General features: G+C 46.0%; 1 protein-coding gene across 2 annotated transcripts in view; it reads right to left on the bottom strand.

Annotated features, from left to right (window-relative positions):
• LOC144730968 (breakpoint cluster region protein-like) overlaps positions 1-20,765 on the bottom strand; it is a 126,689-nt gene that overhangs the window by 16,247 nt on the left and 89,677 nt on the right. For both annotated transcript variants that reach the window (XM_078611863.1, XM_078611864.1), the window contains 3 exons: positions 13,674-13,733; positions 5,169-5,278; positions 44-183 (listed from right to left, as the gene is read on the bottom strand). In XM_078611863.1, coding sequence (XP_078467989.1) covers positions 44-183; positions 5,169-5,278; positions 13,674-13,733 — 310 coding nt within the window. The remainder of the gene's footprint in view (positions 1-43; positions 184-5,168; positions 5,279-13,673; positions 13,734-20,765) is intronic.

The following is a 20,765-nucleotide window of genomic DNA, read 5'->3' as shown; positions in this document are numbered from 1 at the left end:
TCGTACGTGCGTGCATGTGTGTGTGCGTGCATCCCACACTTACTGTTGTCGAACGCCGCCTTGAGCGTCTGGATGTCGGTGGCGACGCCGGAGATGCGGTAAATGCCGACCTCGTCGATGGCTCTCCTCTCGATCTCTTCCACGCACTGCCTCACCACGTACGGCACCTTGGAGCGTTCCCGCCTGCCGTCGATAAACACGTCCGCACATCAATGCTCGCTCGGTGTGTGCGTTCAAAGTTCAAAGTTCATTTATTAGGTATAGCCCTGTGAGCCATTCGGCTCTTGAATCGGGTGCAACCGCAACAAACAAAAAAACATGAACAAGAAAACATCTTAAAGTGACTATTTGCAAACAGAAAATCCAAGAAAAGACAGCAAAATATTGCAGAAAAATCACCGTACACCAACCCTGTGCAAATATCCCAGTGGGATGCAAGTCAAACAACAACAACATGTGTGTGTGTGCGTGTGTGCGACACACAGCCACACGGCTAGGGTTGCCACCTCTGAGGAACAACCAAACGAGGACGTGTTACTGGAAGAGGAATATCTGACAATACCGGAAGAATCTTGTTATCATTATGCAAGTGACAAAAGTTGGGACCATATTTTTTGGTTCTTTCTAGAAGGAAAAAAGTTGGGACTTTTAACATCTCGTAAAGAATTATGTATTTTCCAGGACATCTTCCTCAAAAATAGGACGATGCTGTAAAAACTAGGACAGGTGGCAAGTCTACCCACACTACTCCAGGGTTCCAAGGGAACAGGGCTGGCTACGCATGCAGAGCCCAACACTTGTGCTTCCTATAACGCAGCCGAGACGCTTGAAGGAACGAGGCATTCAGCGCTGCACATTAGACGCACGTAGCGTAACTCCACAAACAAAAATTTAGTCCATCAGCAAAATTTGCTTTCCAGACCATTATCGTTGTGTGTCATTCGATTAAGCAAACTCTGGCACGATTTTTGGCTTTTAAGTCTCATCAGCGGAATAAATTTCCATCTTTCCTTCCTAATGCTTTGGTGTATAATTGAGCTAACAGGTGGTGGGATCCTAGTGTAATTACAATCCACTGCTGGATGAAGGCCTCCTCATTGAGCCGCTGCCCTCTCTCACAATCCTGCGATGCAACAATCCGCCTAGCACCTGCAAAACAAGCAGATTTCACCATTCCATCTCTCCGCGGTGGACGTGACCCAGGGGACGTGTTCCGTCCTTTGGCGGCCACGCCCTCATTACATAACATCAGCGGGTTCCTATAAAAAGCCCCGTGCTACAAAAAACACACACGCACAACGCGCGCGAGTTCTCTTCGCAAGAACGCACCACGTGACTGCATTTAGTGACAGCGGCCGTACGTAAGCCGGCAAAAGCCCGCGACATTTTCTGAGATGCAAAGAGGCTTAAGTTTAACTCAAACATCGCGATTGAAATGTGCGCCTCGGACACGCTCTGCCCAGACTATTAGCGAGTCTTAGCAGCGGCGTGGATGTGTGATGATGTAACAAACGTGCGTCTATGTCACGCCGCTGCTGATCGCAAAGCAGCCGAGCCCCGGGGCTCGTTGGCACCGGCTGCCCCGCAGCTGTACACGTGGCTCGCTGTTGCCGGGCGCTGGGAAGCGGTCACGTTGTTCGTGGCTGTGCCGTTTTTTTCGGGTTGTACCGCGCATTGTCCGACAGTTTCGCTCGAATTCCGCAAGAAGCTCGCGAAGTGCGGATCGAAGCGTCGAGACGCCGAACAACAACGCACAAGGGCGGTCGTGGGGGCGGCACGACCCCGATAACCACATCAGAGCGCTGCACAGCACGACCGCGAAAACCTACGCGGTCGGGACTCTCCTTCCTGTCTCCCATTGCTTGCCTGGCCCGACTTCCTACCCCGCTATCTACTCCCCACGTAGTTTATCACTTTTTTTTTTGCAAAGCATCTTGGGACGCGGTTGCATTCAGCCGCTACGCAAACTGAAATTGTCCTTGCTGCAGCTGAGCCACCTAAAGGCCCCGCGCCGCACGAGACAACTGGAGGCCTCCCGCTGCTACTGTCGCCGACCCTCGCTGCATCTGCCTCCAGTGTCACGTTTCCCTTCGGATGGGAACCAAGTCTGGTTTTGAAAATGGGGAAAGGGGGGGAGGGGAAAAAATCGGCATAAAGGGCACCATTTGCTGCTGGTAGCGTGTAATCGATTTTGCAGATGGTGGAACGCCTGCCACTTTGGCTCTCCCTCTAAGCCACCCGCCCTGCCCCGCACATGTGTGAGTGTGTGTGCGACTCTGGCTTCTAATCTCAGCGCCAAGCAATGCCCTGTGGCGGTGCCACATGGATTTAAGGTGGCAGAAAGCTCCGCCATGCTCACTCAAAGGCAGGACAGAACATACACGAGGAGCTTCTAAGACGTGAAGTTTTGACACCACCGCCACGTATGTTCCACCGTCAATGTGGGGAGGAGTGGCGGCATTGCGGTTGGCGCACACGGTCCTATGAAACTGGCCATCCGAGTTCGATTCCCGAGCGTGGCCAACCTCATTTGCGATCACGACGTCGGTCTTCGTGGTTGCAACTCGTTTGCGGGTTGTTCCAAGGTACAATCCAACGCACGCATCGAGAGAGCTATCAGCAGCTTCACCTAGGTTGACTCGGCATTAAACGTGTACCTGGTGCGGTGTGTAAACATCAACACACTGGGGAGACAAAGGCTACCGGATGCGGTGCTGAGTCCAGACAGCACCCACTCGTGCGCAGTGCCGGCATGAATAGGTGCTCACTAACGGCACTTGCCTCTCAAGTCTGTCAAAGGCCACACGGGGGATCGCTGTCTGTGTGTTTTGCGGTCCTGATCGAACGCTCAGAGGCAAATATTTTCACCGCTGTTGTGATGGGGGTTTTTTTGCGGAATATACCACAGCCAGAAAAAAAGTTAATTTACCGTTCATTCCCAGCTGTGCCTCGAGAGGCTTGTAGTGCTTGCAGCAAAATAAACATTTTAAACCATCCGTTCACGACCAAAAAAAAAAAATCGCGCTGTTAATTTTTGACATTTTTGTGTCCCGCACAAACAAATGCCTTTTAAGTTCACAAACTCATTCTGCGTTGTTGCGGAGCATTATGGGTGAAAACATTATACAAGCAGAACTCCGTTCTTTTTGTGTCCACATATAAATAAAATAAATATTTAGCCTATCAGTGTCGATGCACGTCCATGGGTCTCTCTATGGATCTCTCGGGGTGTCTCTATGGATCTCTATGCGTGTCTATGGGTCTCTGTACAAGCCGACGAATATCCACGCGAGTCTACGTCTCAAACCACGGACTACAGGGTAACACCACAGCCCGGTTCGGTCGCTCGCCAGGAAGAATTTCGGATAGCCACAATGTGGTTCCTCCTGAAGCCGTCCAGTGGCTCACTCACGACCGACCCCGAGATGAACTTACAGAAGACGCTGCTGATCAGCTCCCCAAACCGCCACACTGAAGCCGAACTACTGCTCAGACATCACTGCCCATGAAACAGCGTCGAAGGAGGCACGGGGCGTGGGAGTGAGCTTCTTACGAAAACATGAGAACTATTTTGTTTTTATAAAAAAAAATTCCCCTCCTCCTTTTTGGAGTCGATGACGGCGATTGCGCTTCCAAGCAACGCTTCGGGTTTCAGGAAATTGCAGCCTCGGTTGGAGGAGTAAGAAAGCTCTCTGAAATCGAACCGACGGCTCACTCCTGCGCGCGCGGGCTGGGAATCTCGAAGGCGAGAGGCGGAGCGCGTCTGCCGCGCGGTTTGCGTGTACGCACGTATGTACATATGCAGAACTTCTTTCGCACCGTACATAGCCAACCGTGCTTATCGGAGTGGCTCGTAGGGGGTAACACGTCACGACTCAGGGCCACGATTCAATTAAAAGAATCGGTTCGGATTTTTGCCTCTTTATTTCTTTATTTTGGGTTAGTTTGTATTGTTTTCCCTCCTCCCCCCCCCACCCCCCAACGTCTCATTTGAGAAATTTTGCTCGCACCATTAGCCTAAATGGTCTAATTATCATTTAATTTGCATTTAATTTTCGGATATAAAAGTGTAATTATTAATCATTTATATTGCTTCAAAGAATCGACTGTGCCACAGTAACCGGTGCAAGTTGAATCAAAGTGCCTCCCCCAACCGAGCAAGCAAGAAACGGCGTGGCGTGTTTCCACATTTCCACGGGTGGCTCAGAGCGGGTGGAAATTCCACATTCTCATGGTAAGCGCCAGTCTGTCCATGTCAGAGGTGCATAGTTTCCGGCCTTAAACATAATAAAGTAAACAGAAAAATAGAAATGATGCGTGCGGTTAAATAAAAGTCGCTTATTTTCAATGGGCCCTCACCTGGCTTTAATTAAATGTCATCTATTTATCCATCTTACTTTTACCAAATAACCTGCAATGCGTCGAGCCTCATCACATCTCGGAAGCTAAGCATGGTGTGCGAGCCTGGACAGCGCTCAGGCGACCACCATGCACATCGGGTTGCTATAGGTCACCGAGAGGCTGCATGGTAAGCAGTGAAGCAACGTCCGAAGTTTGCACTCTACTTTTATGGTTGCCGTATGATTGCTATGGCGTGGGGCGGCAACTACTGGATAACAGAGGCCCCCGTCCAGTAATCCCGAGCAAATTCAGAGGTGCGGGCGCTCCGATATATATGAATCTTCTTAAGCCTTTCCCGTTCCGATGACGTACACGTATGTCATGAGTTTTTCTTCCGGTTGATGACGTATACATAAAAGACTTCATCGGAACCGAGGCTCCCACAAGGCCATGCAGGAGGGTGTGCGGCAAAGTTTGGCGTCGGCTTTTGTACAGTGCAGTCGTGCCGCTACAGTTCTTTGCGGTGAGTGCAATGTCTTCAAAAATAAACGGCGCTACGCCTCTCTAAATAAAGGTTAAAGCTGAACCTTTTGCGCGTTCTGAGATTCAGCCGTAAACGGGACGACCCTCCATGCAAACTTGCAGACGTCTCCGAACAGTAAATGGTTAAGAACACCCCGTTATTTCCATGAAGGCCCAGTTGAGGCCCAGACCCCGCTGATGTGCGTTGCGAGAGAGCCACGCTTGGGCAAGTACAGCATTTGTGGGATGCCGTTGGCATGAATGGAGCGATATGAAATTAAAGTATTATTATTGAGGGCACTCACTTGGTGACGATGCTGATTTTAACCCCGAAGACGCCGGTCTGTTTGCGAGAGGGCATCCTTTTCAGACTGTACTCCCGGCTCGTGAACTTCATTGACAGCTTCACCTCGATCTGTGGGAAACAAAACAACAATCACATTCATCATCATCGTTGGCCATGGTCATTCCACTGCTGGATGGAAGGCTTCCCCATGCGACCGCCACCTCTCGCGATCCTGAAAAAAATTTCTAACGATCGTTGGGAATATTGACGGGTTTTTTACGTTTCGACGGGCCAGAGGGCGGAGGTCAAGAAGTGATAGTATAGAGGTTTTATGTACTATGAGACCTCCTTTAGGTGTCAAAGGTGTCAGTTTTTGTACCAATTGAAAGGGTAAAAACCTATTACTATAGGTTTTATGTAGGCATGGGGGTCAGGTTAGACTAATTTAAGTTGGAGCCTATCCGTTTTCTAAAGTTTTTATTCATTTTGGCAGCTTGTGTGTTTTTAACGCTAACACGGTTTGAAAGTTCAACGAAGCACCTGGTGCCGTGGTCCACGAGTTTTGCTTTTGCGTCGATCCCCAATGCCACAGCTCATTCTGAGTTCTAGGTGAGTAGTTCCGGTAAAAAAGGGAGCTCGGAGGACGCGGGGGGGGGGGGGTTGAAGGTTTTTTCTTTCACACCAGTTGTGCTACCGCTGTCATGTAACGAGACTTCACATTCCATTCGTAAATCTTTACACAGCGGTGCAACCCTATGTTTTAGTGAACGGGCCCACGAAAATGTACCTCGCAAAACTACTTCACTGAACCATTCCAGCGGCATTTAAATCCATACATTGGTCAAATGTATCTCTTTTATTCTCAGAGCTGGAATTCAGCCAAATCGAGTGAAAAACCCCGATATAATTCGATGGCTTTTTCACAGCCATTGCTCGCCAGGCTGAGTCCACCAGCCCAGGTTCCCAAGTATAACCTTTGAGAACCTGGATTAATCACGGGTGACTGAAACCTGGGTTTGAACCCAGGATGTCAGCGACACCGGCTCAGCACTCTGACCCCTGAGTGACCTGGCCACCTGAAGCAATCACGGGGGGGGGGGGGGGCAGCTGGGAAAACCAGGCTCTTCGGGGTCAACCACGTGCTAGCATGGGGCCTTTGCAAAAAAAAAAAATCGTGAGATATATTAAAGTCTGTCTTGAAAACCCTCCTCTTTAGACTGCCCATTTATCCTGCAAGCTCTGTTTATTTCCTGCTTTCCAGACATGGCACGCTGGCGATGGGAACGAGGCGATACTGACGACACTGCAGCCAGGTGGTTCATGCTCGATGTGTACCATGGTGTCGGGAGTTCAACGCGAGGCACACGTGTATTTATACAACGCGGACGTATGCCGTGCCACCACAGTGTCGAGATGTTAACTCCCTCGCCTTGCATACAGGAGGTGGTGGGTTCGATCCCGACCCTAACGTCTGTATATTTGGAGTTTGCATGTTCTCCCTGTGTTCGCATGAATTTTTCTCTGGGTCCTCCGGTTTTTCTCTTGCAAATGAGGCTACATCCTGGTCTCTTAAGAGTTCTCACTTCGTTAAACAAAATTAACTCGAATACCATTGCTGACAAGCGGGCAACTGAACAACTCTGTGGTGGAACCTTTTTCAATCATCAAACAGAATGGTTTAATATAATAAAACAAAACAGAAAAATGCGATGTTACGTTCCATGATTATTCATGTTAGGGAAGAGCCTGAAAGCCTCTTCCTTTTTGCACGGAATAGTCAGTATTTGTAATTTGTTTATGCGATCTATCCCAAAATAAACCCCCAGCATAACAGCGAACGGTCTAACCTATCACCTCAGATGGAGTGCTCTTGCCAATTACGCCTGGCAAGCCAGCAGCATACTTTTAACAAGCCTGACTGCTGACGGGTTCCAAAAGGTCAAAACCATTTCAGAGTTTCCTTACTTAAAACAAACCTCGCCGATTCATAATATTGGGTCTGGGGAGCAAATAAATACGCCAATGGACTAAACATATTTGTTTTATTCATACGTGGGAGGCACAGGCCAGAATCCTGTTCTACGCATGCATTTACCCAATCGCTTGGACAAGAGAAGCTCTCCAATTCCCGCTTGTGAAATGAAAGCGGCGAGAAGTGGGCGACCTCGTCCGATGTTTACCGCTTTCAAAACGGCTTCCTTTGCGCGCCGAGTCAAAGGTGCAATGAATCCAATTTGCATCCATCACTATCTGTTTGTCAGCCCTCTTTACGGTGAGCATGGCGACTGGCAGCCAGGGGCGTAAACTCGCACATCAGCTCACTGCACCGTGAAAGAGGGGATTATATTCGGAACGCGATGAAATTATGCGCCGGCTATGATAATTAACCTCAAAGCAACGAAGTAACTTCCAGCTTACGTGCGCAGAAAATCGCTCTCGCAAAAAAGGATGGCCTTGAATAATTAAGGTGACATTGTAAGTTTTCCGAATACAGTACAAGCTGCACACAAGTACACCGTTGGGAGCAAGACCCAGCATCCTTGCACGGAGAGTGCACTTGCATCAAAAGTCGTCTTTTTCCTTGCTCGCACCAGGGTAATGCGAGCATGATTTGCTCGCATCAGATCTGTGCTTATAAAGGAGGTGTGCTTAAATCAAGCTTCTTTCCGTGATAATTTACAGACCTTTGTCAATCCACTGCTGGATTACAGTAAATTTAGCTGTGACGGTCCCACCTGATGACGGAGACTTGTGTTGCCTCCGAAACGTCGTGATGTATAATTTTATTTCTATTATTATTTCTATTTTTCTTCTTGGTTCTTTCGGTAAAGTCACGTAGAAGGGAAGTAATAAAATAATAAAAATAAAACATAATAAAACAATTCTCACGACGTTTCGGCCACAACGCAAGCAGCCATCCTCAGGCGAAGAATGAAACACCCCAAGCTTGGAGCGTATATTTAAGCTGGGTTAGAGGGGGGGGAGGTGGGAAGAAGAGCGCCTAAACAAAATAATTTGCATATCAAGAGGAATTCAGCATATGGAAAATGCGTAGGAGGTGGGCGGGGGGGGTTCCAAATCAATACTATGCCCGTGCATTATGCAGGATTAGCAGCATCAAAGGGGGGGGGGAAGGGGGGGAGCATTAACAAAGGAAAGGAATGTTAATAGTATGTATCTGTAGTTACTAAACAACCACGTAAAAAACTACAGTATAAACTGCATGACAAACTAAAGTATAAACTACATAGCATCATCAGTAAACTTACTATACTCTACAATAAGCTGAGTTACTAACAGTAAGTAATACATGAAAAATTCTACGTTGTAAAAAATTATATAATATGCTTCCATCTAAACTTTATTCTCTTACATCACACGCGTCTATACCGTACTATATACTTCCATAGGCAAAACCAACATTAAATTACATACTGTATTGCTATAAACCACCCTATACCTTATACATTTTTAATATAACACTATGTATTATTCTACCCACCCTAATGTGTATCAAAATGGTTTATTACGTCCTTCCAGTGATTGCTAAGCCAGAATCCATCTTCTCGGTTAAAATTGTCTCTGTGTTTGTAAATGTGGATCGCCTCATGTACGAATCTCTCATGATAGCCAGATGGCTTGCAGAGAACCTCTGTCTTGGAGAAGTCAATGTCATGTGAGCCCACTGAGTTGTAACAGTGATCTGCCACGGCTGAGGTGTTTGTCCTACAGTGTTTCAGGTCAGCTTTATGTTCACGGATGCGGTCCGAGACATGTCGTTTGGTTTCCCCAATGTAACTGCTACCACAGAGGCAACTTAGTTTGTAGACACCAGGGTACTGTATGTCTGGAACCACATCTTTTACAGAAGGTACCAGATCACGGATTTTATGTACTGTGTTGAATCGGACCTGGATCTTGTGTTTAATCAGGATTTTGGAGATCTTTTTTGTGACCCCAGCAATGTAGGGTAAGGTGATGGTCTTGAAAGGCTCCTCAACAGGATCCTTCTTGGTGGTTGGAGTGATGGCTTTGCGGATTGTGTAGTCGGAGTAACCATTAGCCTTAAGAGCTTGGCGTACGTGTTTGAGTTCACTGGAAATGTGTTCATGGTCGGAGATGCATTGGGCTCTATGATATAGAGTCTTGATGAGGGAATTCTTCTGGGATGGATGGTGGTGGGAATCCGGTTTTAGATAAGCATCCGTGTGGGTGGCTTTCCTGTAGACAGAGTGGCTCATTGAACCATCAGGTCTCCTTTTGATTAGGACATCCAAAAAGGGTAGCTTGCCATCATTTTCGACTTCCATGGTGAATCTGATGGCTGGGTGTATGGAATTGATATGGTCGAGAAATTGGTCTAGAGCAGGCCGGCCATGTGGCCAGATGACAAAAGTGTCGTCTACGTACCTCTTCCATAAGGTCGGGCGTAGAGTGGCAGTCTGGATGGCGTCCGTCTCAAATTTCTCCATGAAGATGTTGGCTACAACCGGAGATAAGGGGGAGCCCATTGGGGTGCCCTCAATTTGCTTGTAGAAGGTTCCATTCCAGGTGAAGTATGTATTGGTTAAGCAGTGTCTCACCAGGGGGGGTACCCCAGCATTCAGTCCTTGATGAACCAAGTCTTCAATGATTGCGATGGTGTCAGGCACAGGCACCTTGGTGAACAAGGAAACCACATCAAAACTGACAAGCAGGTCGTCTGGGGACAGGGCAATCCCCTTGATTGTTGATACCAGGTCAGTAGAGTTTAGTACTGCAGAGGTGGTTTTTCCAGTGAAAGGCCGTAGGATTTCGGACAAAAAAGAGGTACGTAGACGACACTTTTGTCATCTGGCCACATGGCCGGCCTGCTCTAGACCAATTTCTCGACCATATCAATTCCATACACCCAGCCATCAGATTCACCATGGAAGTCGAAAATGATGGCAAGCTACCCTTTTTGGATGTCCTAATCAAAAGGAGACCTGATGGTTCAATGAGCCACTCTGTCTACAGGAAAGCCACCCACACGGATGCTTATCTAAAACCGGATTCCCACCACCATCCATCCCAGAAGAATTCCCTCATCAAGACTCTATATCATAGAGCCCAATGCATCTCCGACCATGAACACATTTCCAGTGAACTCAAACACGTACGCCAAGCTCTTAAGGCTAATGGTTACTCCGACTACACAATCCGCAAAGCCATCACTCCAACCACCAAGAAGGATCCTGTTGAGGAGCCTTTCAAGACCATCACCTTACCCTACATTGCTGGGGTCACAAAAAAGATCTCCAAAATCCTGATTAAACACAAGATCCAGGTCCGATTCAACACAGTACATAAAATCCGTGATCTGGTACCTTCTGTAAAAGATGTGGTTCCAGACATACAGTACCCTGGTGTCTACAAACTAAGTTGCCTCTGTGGTAGCAGTTACATTGGGGAAACCAAACGACATGTCTCGGACCGCATCCGTGAACATAAAGCTGACCTGAAACACTGTAGGACAAACACCTCAGCCGTGGCAGATCACTGTTACAACTCAGTGGGCTCACATGACATTGACTTCTCCAAGACAGAGGTTCTCTGCAAGCCATCTGGCTATCATGAGAGATTCGTACATGAGGCGATCCACATTTACAAACACAGAGACAATTTTAACCGAGAAGATGGATTCTGGCTTAGCAATCACTGGAAGGACGTAATAAACCATTTTGATACACATTAGGGTGGGTAGAATAATACATAGTGTTATATTAAAAATGTATAAGGTATAGGGTGGTTTATAGCAATACAGTATGTAATTTAATGTTGGTTTTGCCTATGGAAGTATATAGTACGGTATAGACGCGTGTGATGTAAGAGAATAAAGTTTAGATGGAAGCATATTATATAATTTTTTACAACGTAGAATTTTTCATGTATTACTTACTGTTAGTAACTCAGCTTATTGTAGAGTATAGTAAGTTTACTGATGATGCTATGTAGTTTATACTTTAGTTTGTCATGCAGTTTATACTGTAGTTTTTTACGTGGTTGTTTAGTAACTACAGATACATACTATTAACATTCCTTTCCTTTGTTAATGCTCCCCCCCTTCCCCCCCCCCTTTGATGCTGCTAATCCTGCATAATGCACGGGCATAGTATTGATTTGGAACCCCCCCCGCCCACCTCCTACGCATTTTCCATATGCTGAATTCCTCTTGATATGCAAATTATTTTGTTTAGGCGCTCTTCTTCCCACCTCCCCCCCCTCTAACCCAGCTTAAATATACGCTCCAAGCTTGGGGTGTTTCATTCTTCGCCTGAGGATGGCTGCTTGCGTTGTGGCCGAAACGTCGTGAGAATTGTTTTATTATGTTTTATTTTTATTATTTTATTACTTCCCTTCTACGTGACTTTACCGAAAGAACCAAGAAGATGAATCCCTGCAGTCACGAAAGCTTTAAATCGAAAATTATTTCTATTATTTAAATTTTAAATTTGTACCTACGTGACTTTACCGAAAAAACCTAACAGTATGAATCCTTGCAGTCACGAAAGCTTCAAATCTAGAATTAGGCCTCGCCATATACCGTGTCAGTCACATGGGTTGGTTTGATCATACTTCACCAGGTCAGTGCGGTTAAGAAATCATCGATGCTTCTCGTGGGCCAGAAATCAAACTCAGGTGGCGGAGTTCAATAGCGCAGCGTGCTAACTGCTGCGCTACCGCTCCACCCTGTAAATAGTAGAAGTATATTCTTGGTTCTTTCAGTAAAGTCACGTAGAAGGGAAATAATAAAATAATATTAATATAAAACAATACAAATTCTCACGACGTTTCGACTGCAACACAAGCAATCATCATCAGGTGTGAAATCCACAGAAAGAAAATTTGAAAAAATAATAATTATTTCCCTTCTCCGTGACTTTACCGAAAGAACCAAGAATATGAATCCCTGCAGTCACGAAAGCTTTAAATCAAGATTTTTAGTAGAAGTATGTTTGTACGTAGCCAACCGTGCGAATCAGGTGACGGTATAGTACAGTAATGAGGCGAGCTGGAACACGTGTGACAGAACGTCCACCAAGGAGATGGAGTGAAGAAATCGGCACATGTGCAGGTGCTGGTGATGGCATCGATAAGACTTAATCCAGCAGTGGATTGAACATGCCTGCTGATGATAATACGAGGAGCCACGCTCGGGCACCATGCTGATGAGTGAGATTTCCAAATGGATTCTTTGTTCTCACAACTTGGCGTTGACAGGGCCCGGGAAACACCAATTTTAGTTTTTTGTAACTAACGATAACAGCAGTGCCTGTTACAACAGTGCAGTTGTTAACATGCCGCATTGTCTTATCGCAACGCATGTGTTCATATGACACGGTACTTTAAAAAAAAACATATTCGTGAACAACACTGCGGCCATACAAATGTGAGTATATATAATAGGCGTCATTTCGGGTCAATGGCCCTTCTTCGTTACACATATGGAGTGGTTAAGAGTTGAGAGACTGTTTATCGTATGACAGTGCAGTTGTTAGTATGGAACACGTGGAGAGCAAAGTACTGCTGCTTCGTAGAGCCACTGCACATGTTAAACCGCATTATTCATGGCAAGCTCTAAGAGTGCAGGCATGTGTTTCTCATTCACCTCCGACTTATTTCGGTATCTACAGAAAACATCGTTTCTATAAATGAACTTTCACTGCCGCCGAGAAAGTCAGCCTGCATTCCCACGCGCAAAATAGTGCCGGGGTGCAACTCATCTCCGCTCGCGGTCGAGTCGGCCGGTGTAAACTCCACAATCCTATGGCAGGGAGCTGTTCCTCAGGAGGACAACCACCGTAGTCTCTCCTTGCAAGCAGTGGGATTTAATTTATTTACCCTGGAGGGATGATGGGCTGAGTTGACCGCCTCCGCTTGGATTTGAACCCATGGACCTTACAAATGAAGGCCGCATCGCCATCCGGCTAAATTGGTTTGTGACGTTATTTGCTCCCGTTTTTACCAATGCTATTCGTGGTGTGCTTGGGCATCACGTCCTAAGACATAAAATCCATTTGAAAATCTCGGAGCAGTGCAACCCTGTGTAACCGAGAATGGCTGTGCAGGATATTTTCACAGAACCTCTTCAGCAAAGAACTATTCAAGTGGTCCTATTTCTTTCATCTCTATATAGATTGAGATTGGCGTACGTTGAGCGACACGCAAAGCAATGCTTAACTGTTCAAACCTGGAAATTGGTCACATTCAGTGAAACACCACAGCTTAATGTTGGCTTTTTTTGTGCAGCCTCTGGTGAGTGTTTCCACCATCGAGTCGCTGCTACACACGTATGCCCGGTTTAAATCGCAGGTGACTAAAGCCCCGAATAAAACCCAGGACCTCAGCCATGCTGGCTCAGAACTCTGACCTCCGAGCTACCTGGCCAATTGCAAATAATGTTGCGGCAGTTGCTAATGAAATCACGGCCAGCAGAACCGACGTGCAAGCCTCCCATGTGTTTCCTCTGGCTCTGAGCCGGGGGTCGTAAAGACCGACTGACCTCGTTCATGGATATGACCGTCTCCTGCCAGTCCTTTTCTGGGACGCCCTTGGGATCCAGCTGTGGAGACACAAGATAACAACCGCAATCAGGAGCGGTCCCTCCAGGGCACCGTTTAAAAATAAATGTAAATTATGAGCTGCACATGCTGCTGCCATTGTTCGGATCAGCCGCCTTTAAAAGTCTTGCAGTCACGAAAGCTTCAAATCAAGATTGACATTGCACCATATCACAACAGTTCACAGAGTTACGCTTTCATTGAATAGATCTTTGTCGATTTAATTTCTTTAAAACGCCATTTTACCTAATTATACTTCAATTTGCGATGCGTGTCGCTGTCAAACCGCGAGATGAAGACGTTTTGATGCGGAACTTGGACGGAGCAGTGTAACATCAGTGCACGTTAGTGAACGGACTCGTGGATGGTGATATCAGAGAACTACTTTTGAGGTCTATTAAATTGCCTCTCATCCAACATTCAATATCTCATATGCCCTGACGTTCATTACATGGCAGAATAAAAAACAATGCGCAATTATGATAATTGGTTCTTTACCCTTCTATCTGGCAACACAACTGACACCTTTTTACAAGGAGTCATGTTTGCATAGACCGCAATACCTGCAGTCATAATACAAACAAAAAAACATAACTCTGATAATGTGCACTGTCCTTAAAGTTGATTGACTTTAAGGACAGTGCACATTATCAGAGTTATGTTCTTTTGTTTGTATTATGACTGCAGGTATTGCGGTCTATGCAAACATGACTCCTTGTAAAAAGCTGTCAGTTTTGTTGCCAGATAGAAGGGTAAAGAACCAATTATCATATTTTTACTGGCAAATGAGGTTCCCATAGTGAATGCGCAATTATATTTTTTAAATCTTCGGACCAGGAAATATACCGAATAAAATAAAATATAAAACATTTAAATGTTTTTTTTTGGTGCAACCTTTGTTGACCGGGCTGATAAAATTGACTCGCTGTAACCCTTGACATGAATTTCCATCACCGCTGGCTGAAAACCCACATTCATAATTAAAGAATTCGGCATTGCCAGCTCAGTCATCTGACACAAAACCTTAACTCACTGAGCCATTAAGGTGGTAAAATTGCAGGCCTGCGATTGCTCGCTTACGCCCCCGCTGGCAAGAGGGCCTCGTTCTAGAGAGCCCCCTCTCGTCTTCGAAGAGGCGTGAGCACCCACACTTTACCCCACCACACGCGACCCATCCATCGACTGTGGCGCAGTATATCCGTGTATACTGCTGGGTGGACAGAGGCGGTGATGGGGAGGGAGGGGCGATTTGAGAAGCTTGCACCGCTGTTTCAATCGCCACGGCCGGGCGATCGAGTCGAACCGCCAATGTCTGGCTTGCAGGTGCAGTGCGCGAACAAACATACCATCGTGCAGCTTCCCCACACATTTTTTTAATTGAGCATTCATTATTTAAAAGCGATAAATATGGCACCAGAATGCAGATGTGCATGCACATGCGTGCTGCACCATTGTGTTTATTAGATATGTCACATGCGTAAAGGTGGATACTGCAACTGCATATTCACTGCCGCCCAGGCACGGCAGAACATGATTATTTTATTAAAAGGAAACGGATCACGGGTGCAGCTGAATCCAAAGTAAATATTGAAAAGCTGCGAACACAACAGATGGTCACAGTCCCAGGGCTTGCCAAACGCAATTCCCACTTCCAGGGGCCAATAGAAATCCGCGGAAGCCCACCCAAAGTGATTTTCCCGCATTTTTGTTTTTACACATCGGAATGGAAATGAGAATATTAATAATTCGGTTGACATTTAAATTTGGATATGATGAATCAATTTCGTGCTTTTATTTTCACGCCACACACACTGAATGTTGTTTTAATATTAGGTAAGGCCCACTGACCTATTAGTTCTTTTTCAGAGGAGACCTGGCCAAACATGACAGATTTTAGATTTGGCTTACATCATAATCAGATTCGGGAATTATAGTAGCTGCCAAATAATCTAAATGCATGTTTAGAAATGTAAAGATGGACAAAACCGGAGGAACGGGAAAAAAAATCCACGTGACCACCATGAAGAAAGAACACGCAAATGTACGACAGGCATCGTCAAGGGTCCGGGATAGAACTCACAACCTCCAAGCGTACTAGGCGAGGGAGATAACATCTTGCCACAAACATACGCGTGTATCTTCTTGGTTCTTTCGGCAAAGTCACGTAAAACATAATAAAAAATGTTTTATTTTTATTCTTTTATTATTTCCCTTCTACGTGATGACTTTACCGAAAGAACCAAGAAGATGAATCCCTGCAGTCACGAAAGCTTTCAATCGAAAGTCGTGAGAATTATTTTATGATATTTTATTTTTATTACTTTATTAATTCCCTTCTACGTGACTTTACCGAAAGAACCAAGAAGATGAATCCCTGCAGTCACGAAAGCTTTAAATTGAAATTTATACGCGTGTATGTTTGCTGAACTTCTTTCTCCCCGTACGTAGCCAACCGCGCCAATCGGAGGTGCGGTGGAAGGACAACAAGCTAACACACACACGAAAAGCAATCCGAAAGAAATGAGCTCTCAACCTAAAAAAAAAAGAAATGAGTTTTCAATAGAGAACAAAAATGAGTTTTCCATCTAGATGTGAATAAAACCCCCACTCTCACGAGAGCGAACCACGTGCTTCTGTGAGAGCCACACGCAGCACAGTAGCGAGCACGCGCGCGCGCGCCTGCGTGCAGACAAAGAGGTGCAGCTGTTGAGGGACAGCGGTGGGCAAAACATAACAGGCGATGGCAGTTTCCCAAATGGCCCACATCCGGTTACGTTAAAGATTCGCCGCGACAAAAAAACACATTCACGCTGCCGTGTGAGAGACGCGCGTAAACCGGGCGGTGTCACGACCCCTAGGCAATTCATCGTCACGCGTGCAACGAATACGGTGACCCCCCCCTGTGTAATTCTTTTTTCTTATCTCTCAGAATTCTTTTAATTGCTTTACAGGGTTGTGATTTTTTTTTAGCTTTGTTTCACAATCATGAAAGATATGTATGCAGGTCAACGGTAGTCTGCGTCTGTGGGGTCGCTATGTCACCATTGCATGCCACTTACAGCCCCGTGCTCTCGATGTAATTCTGTCTCTTTTTAAAGTGCATGGGGGTCTTTGTTTGAGTCTCTATGTCCATGTAAGTCAAGCGCAGGGGGGTGGGGGGTTCTTTGAAAGACTATGAATTTCTAGTCTGCAAATATATGGATATCTAAAATCTATGGTAATGTATTGTCTATAGTTCTATGTGTGAAGCTATAGGTCGCAGTGTGCGTCTACGAGTCTCTGTATGAATCTATGGATCTCAGTTGCACGTCTATGGGTCTCAGTGCGAGTCTATGGGTCACAATCACGAGTATTTAATGACGATCCTAGATTTATGAAATTATATCGAGATTATTTTGCATAATCCTGGAAGCAGTCTAGCTGCCCCCTGGATGGTGGCTTTAATAATCTAAAAAAGGGTCTCCAAATAAGTCTGCAATCCAACCGAGCGTTCTGCCCATACATTATTCAGCAATAAAAAAGTAGGTCAAATATAAAATGCGCTCCCACTCAAACAGAAAGGAGGGAGAAAAAGATTCACGGGAATATTAATAAATAACAAGGCTCTTACTTCCTTGATTTATTATTCCAGGGATATGTTTTTTCTGCACGTTTAATTACCTTTATTTTTTCATTCCGTAAAAAGTGCAGTGATCTCAAGAGGTTATCTCTCATCTGTTTTAGCATAAGAGCGGTGTTGGGGGGCGGGGGATTGATTTACCAATGTGTAAATGTGAACAATCAGTGTAACACGACATATTTGGGAAAGAAGGAATGCCATAATGTATTATTACCGGGTCATATAACATCAAAAGAATTCCCCCCCAGCGCCCGGCCCGCTTCCCAAAAGTACAACATCGCACCGCACTTAACCTCGCACGCAACCATGCCATCACTACCGTTTCAGAAACGTTTACAGTCGTCGATTTCATTTTTTTGTCGACCAAGTCCATCGCGGTTTGCGCCATCGCGAGACCAAAGAATCCGTTCGGATTTCTCGCGGAGCAGTGCAACCCTTCGTGGTGTAAAGAGGACATCCCACGGAAGCAGATATCAGAAAACTACCTCCGAGCCTTTCAATCGACGTCTGGTCCACAGAGTAAAGTACTTTAGCACCTGCTGTGCCACATGAGAGAGTCATGTTTGTCTCATGACAGTCAACCAGATATTTTATTCTCAGAGCTGGCATTTAGCCCAAAAGTGCAAAACTACATTTCATGAGATGGGTTTTTTTTTGGTGCAGTCATTGGTGACCGAGGTGAGATAAAAAAAAACCTCACTGCACACAAGAAGCCGGTTTAATTGTAGGGAGGTGAAAACCCTGGATTCCAACCCAGGATCTCAGCTCTGCCAGATCAGTGCTCTGAACTCTTAAGCCACCTGGCCACCTTTTGTAAAACTTTGATTTTAATCGGGTTTGATTTGAGGATTGTGTGTTACCATGTTGTGTTTTTTTTCCCATTGACTTGAGGCGTGGCTGTAATGGCTGCGGTTCAGGAACTTCATTAGGCAAATCTGCAAAAACCCGCACATGTCCGATTTTATCGTGATAGTGCCCCAAGGACACATTACCAGGGACCGCTCGTAATTGCCAATCAGTGTCACATCGCAAATAAAGGCCTCAATTTCCTACATAACGACCAGCAGTATATCTTCCGCCCTAATGCCTTTTTAACGAATGTATAATCGTCCGCAATGTTACAAAACAATTGAGTAACAAACAATTAGACGGTAGCAACTCGCAGAACAATGGAGCGCCTCTTTCAGTTTTGACGTGGCGCTGCCCTTGTGTAATAGTGAGCACACTGGACTTGCAAACGAGGGAGTTGCCGGTTCGATTTTGATCTCCCGGCGTGGCAGTTAAAACAATGGCACAAGTTTCTTAAATACCCCCCCCCCCACGCACCCACCCCCGCCCACCATCGCCTCCGTCCACCCAGAAAAATATTTTTTTAAATGTGCTCAGCACAGTTAGTCGATGGGCAGGTCACGTGTGTGGGTACTGCCACCCTCTTCCAAGGCCCTTCCAAGGCGTCTGGCCAGTGTGGGAACTGGAGGCCAAAAAGAAGTGCCTCTAATAGAGGCCCTTCAGCCACAGAGGTGGCAGAAGAAACTTCCCAAGCTTGAAGGGGAGCAATCCCAATGCAAAGCCTTATAAATAGGGCCTCAGCATCAACAAAAGATATTCTTTGGGTCTTTCGGTAAACAAAAGAAAAGAATGTATATTCTCTGGTAAATATAAAAAATACCACTTTTGAGGGTCTCAAGGAGAAGAAAGCAACCGCCCCCCATCAGCCCCCAGCCCCCACCACCCAACCCTTGGATCAGCCACCATTCTGCCAGCAGTGACACGAGCAAACGATTGCAGGGCTGCACCTTTAACTGTTTATGGGTCAGTGATGGCGGAATATATCACACAGCTGCGAACATGGCCTGGGCGGCTATAAACAGAAAAGCGGACAGAGAGACAGAGAGAGATTTATTCGCATGTGTTTTTGCCAAATCCGGATTATGTAACTTTCTAATTGAGGATAAGAGCCCCAGGTCTGGATTAGAGGCCTTCCTCGCTGCAGCCCACTTCTCACTACATTGAAAACGTTCAATAACCCCTGGAGCCATGAGCGATGCTGTCTGCTGCAGATGAGCGTGTGGATGTATATCTGGGTGCGCGTCCAACGATTGGCCCAAGTTGATTGTTGACAGTTGGTTGCAGCGAGTTGATCATTGCGAGTCGTCCGACTTTTTTTCGAGTTCACCAGCCTCGTATGGCATCGATGGTGCCGGAGCGGGGGCGGGGGGGAGGGGGTTAGCCCCCCCTATGCTGAAGGCTTAGCACCCCCCTTCTATATTCAAATATTCGAGATTGCGTGCATGCATAGGCGTCGAGATATACAACAGAAAAAACGATAGGCGAAAGCATTCTGATTAGTATTCTTGGGTTTTTTCGGTAAAGTCACATAGGTAAAAAAATTAAAATAATCTCGAGAAGCTGTGCTCGTTGTCTGTTAAACACTCTAACAGATAGGTGTAATTCCTCTCCGTAGAGGGTATTAATTCTAGATTTTAAACTTTCGTGACTGCAAGGATTCATATTCTTGGGTTTTTTCGGTAAAGTCACGTAGGTAAAATTCTGATTCGCGTTTAACGATGGCTATGTCATTCCACTGCCCCCCCCCCTTCCCCCCCTTGGAAACAAGGCCATGTGAACTAGAAGTCAACGGAAGTGAAGAGCACAAAAAATGGAACATATGGTGTGAGAACATTTTATTCCACTGTAAAAAAAAACTGTGAGCATTATGGGTATTTTCGGAGTTCATGGGTTAGTGAGCGCGATAAAATGTCACGGAAATACTAGCTGGAGTATTTGTGCAATGTACTCCTCAAAACAAGCGACTTATCCGAACATCCCAATGCAGGGCCCTCCAGGAAAAAAACTAAAAATCTTGAGACAATGGGGCTTTTAGAGACTAATAAATCACAATAACTATTCAAATCAGTTGTGTATTGGGGCAGCGGGTTCATTCCCCATCTTTCTCTCCCCTTGCTTTTCATAACCGGTTTAGTTTTATGTTCACAGTGTCTACGTGCGTCACAACGTGATGTAACTGGGCCCCCGCACATTGGCTCAATAAAAAAACATATTTAAAAAAATAATTTGCGTACTGGTTAGCACACTTAACTATTCGATTCACAAAGAGTCGCCGGTGCAATCTCCCCAGCACGGAAGGTAGGTTTCTTTAAAAGTCCACGTGCCCCCAAATCTCTAGCCATCGAGCAGTCCTAGATGCGCACACCACAGTTGGTGGCGTGACGGAGTAAAGTAGCGGTAACCGCCACCCCTCCCAAGACGTCTGGTCAGCATGGAAGAGTAGGCCAACACACGCTCTCTCTAGATCTCCCTCTAAGCGGAGGCCCTTCTGCAAAGTGGCATTAGCAGGAAATTGCAGAACTGCGCCTTTACCTTCCCTCCTCCTCACCCACCACCACCCACCCCC

This window comes from Lampetra planeri, chromosome 37 (assembly GCF_965212315.1).
Source record: "Lampetra planeri chromosome 37, kcLamPlan1.2.h2, whole genome shotgun sequence".
Lineage (NCBI taxonomy): Eukaryota > Metazoa > Chordata > Hyperoartia > Petromyzontiformes > Petromyzontidae > Lampetra > Lampetra planeri.
Note: the sequence above shows the minus strand (reverse complement) of the source record. Positions and strands in the feature narration are given on the sequence as shown.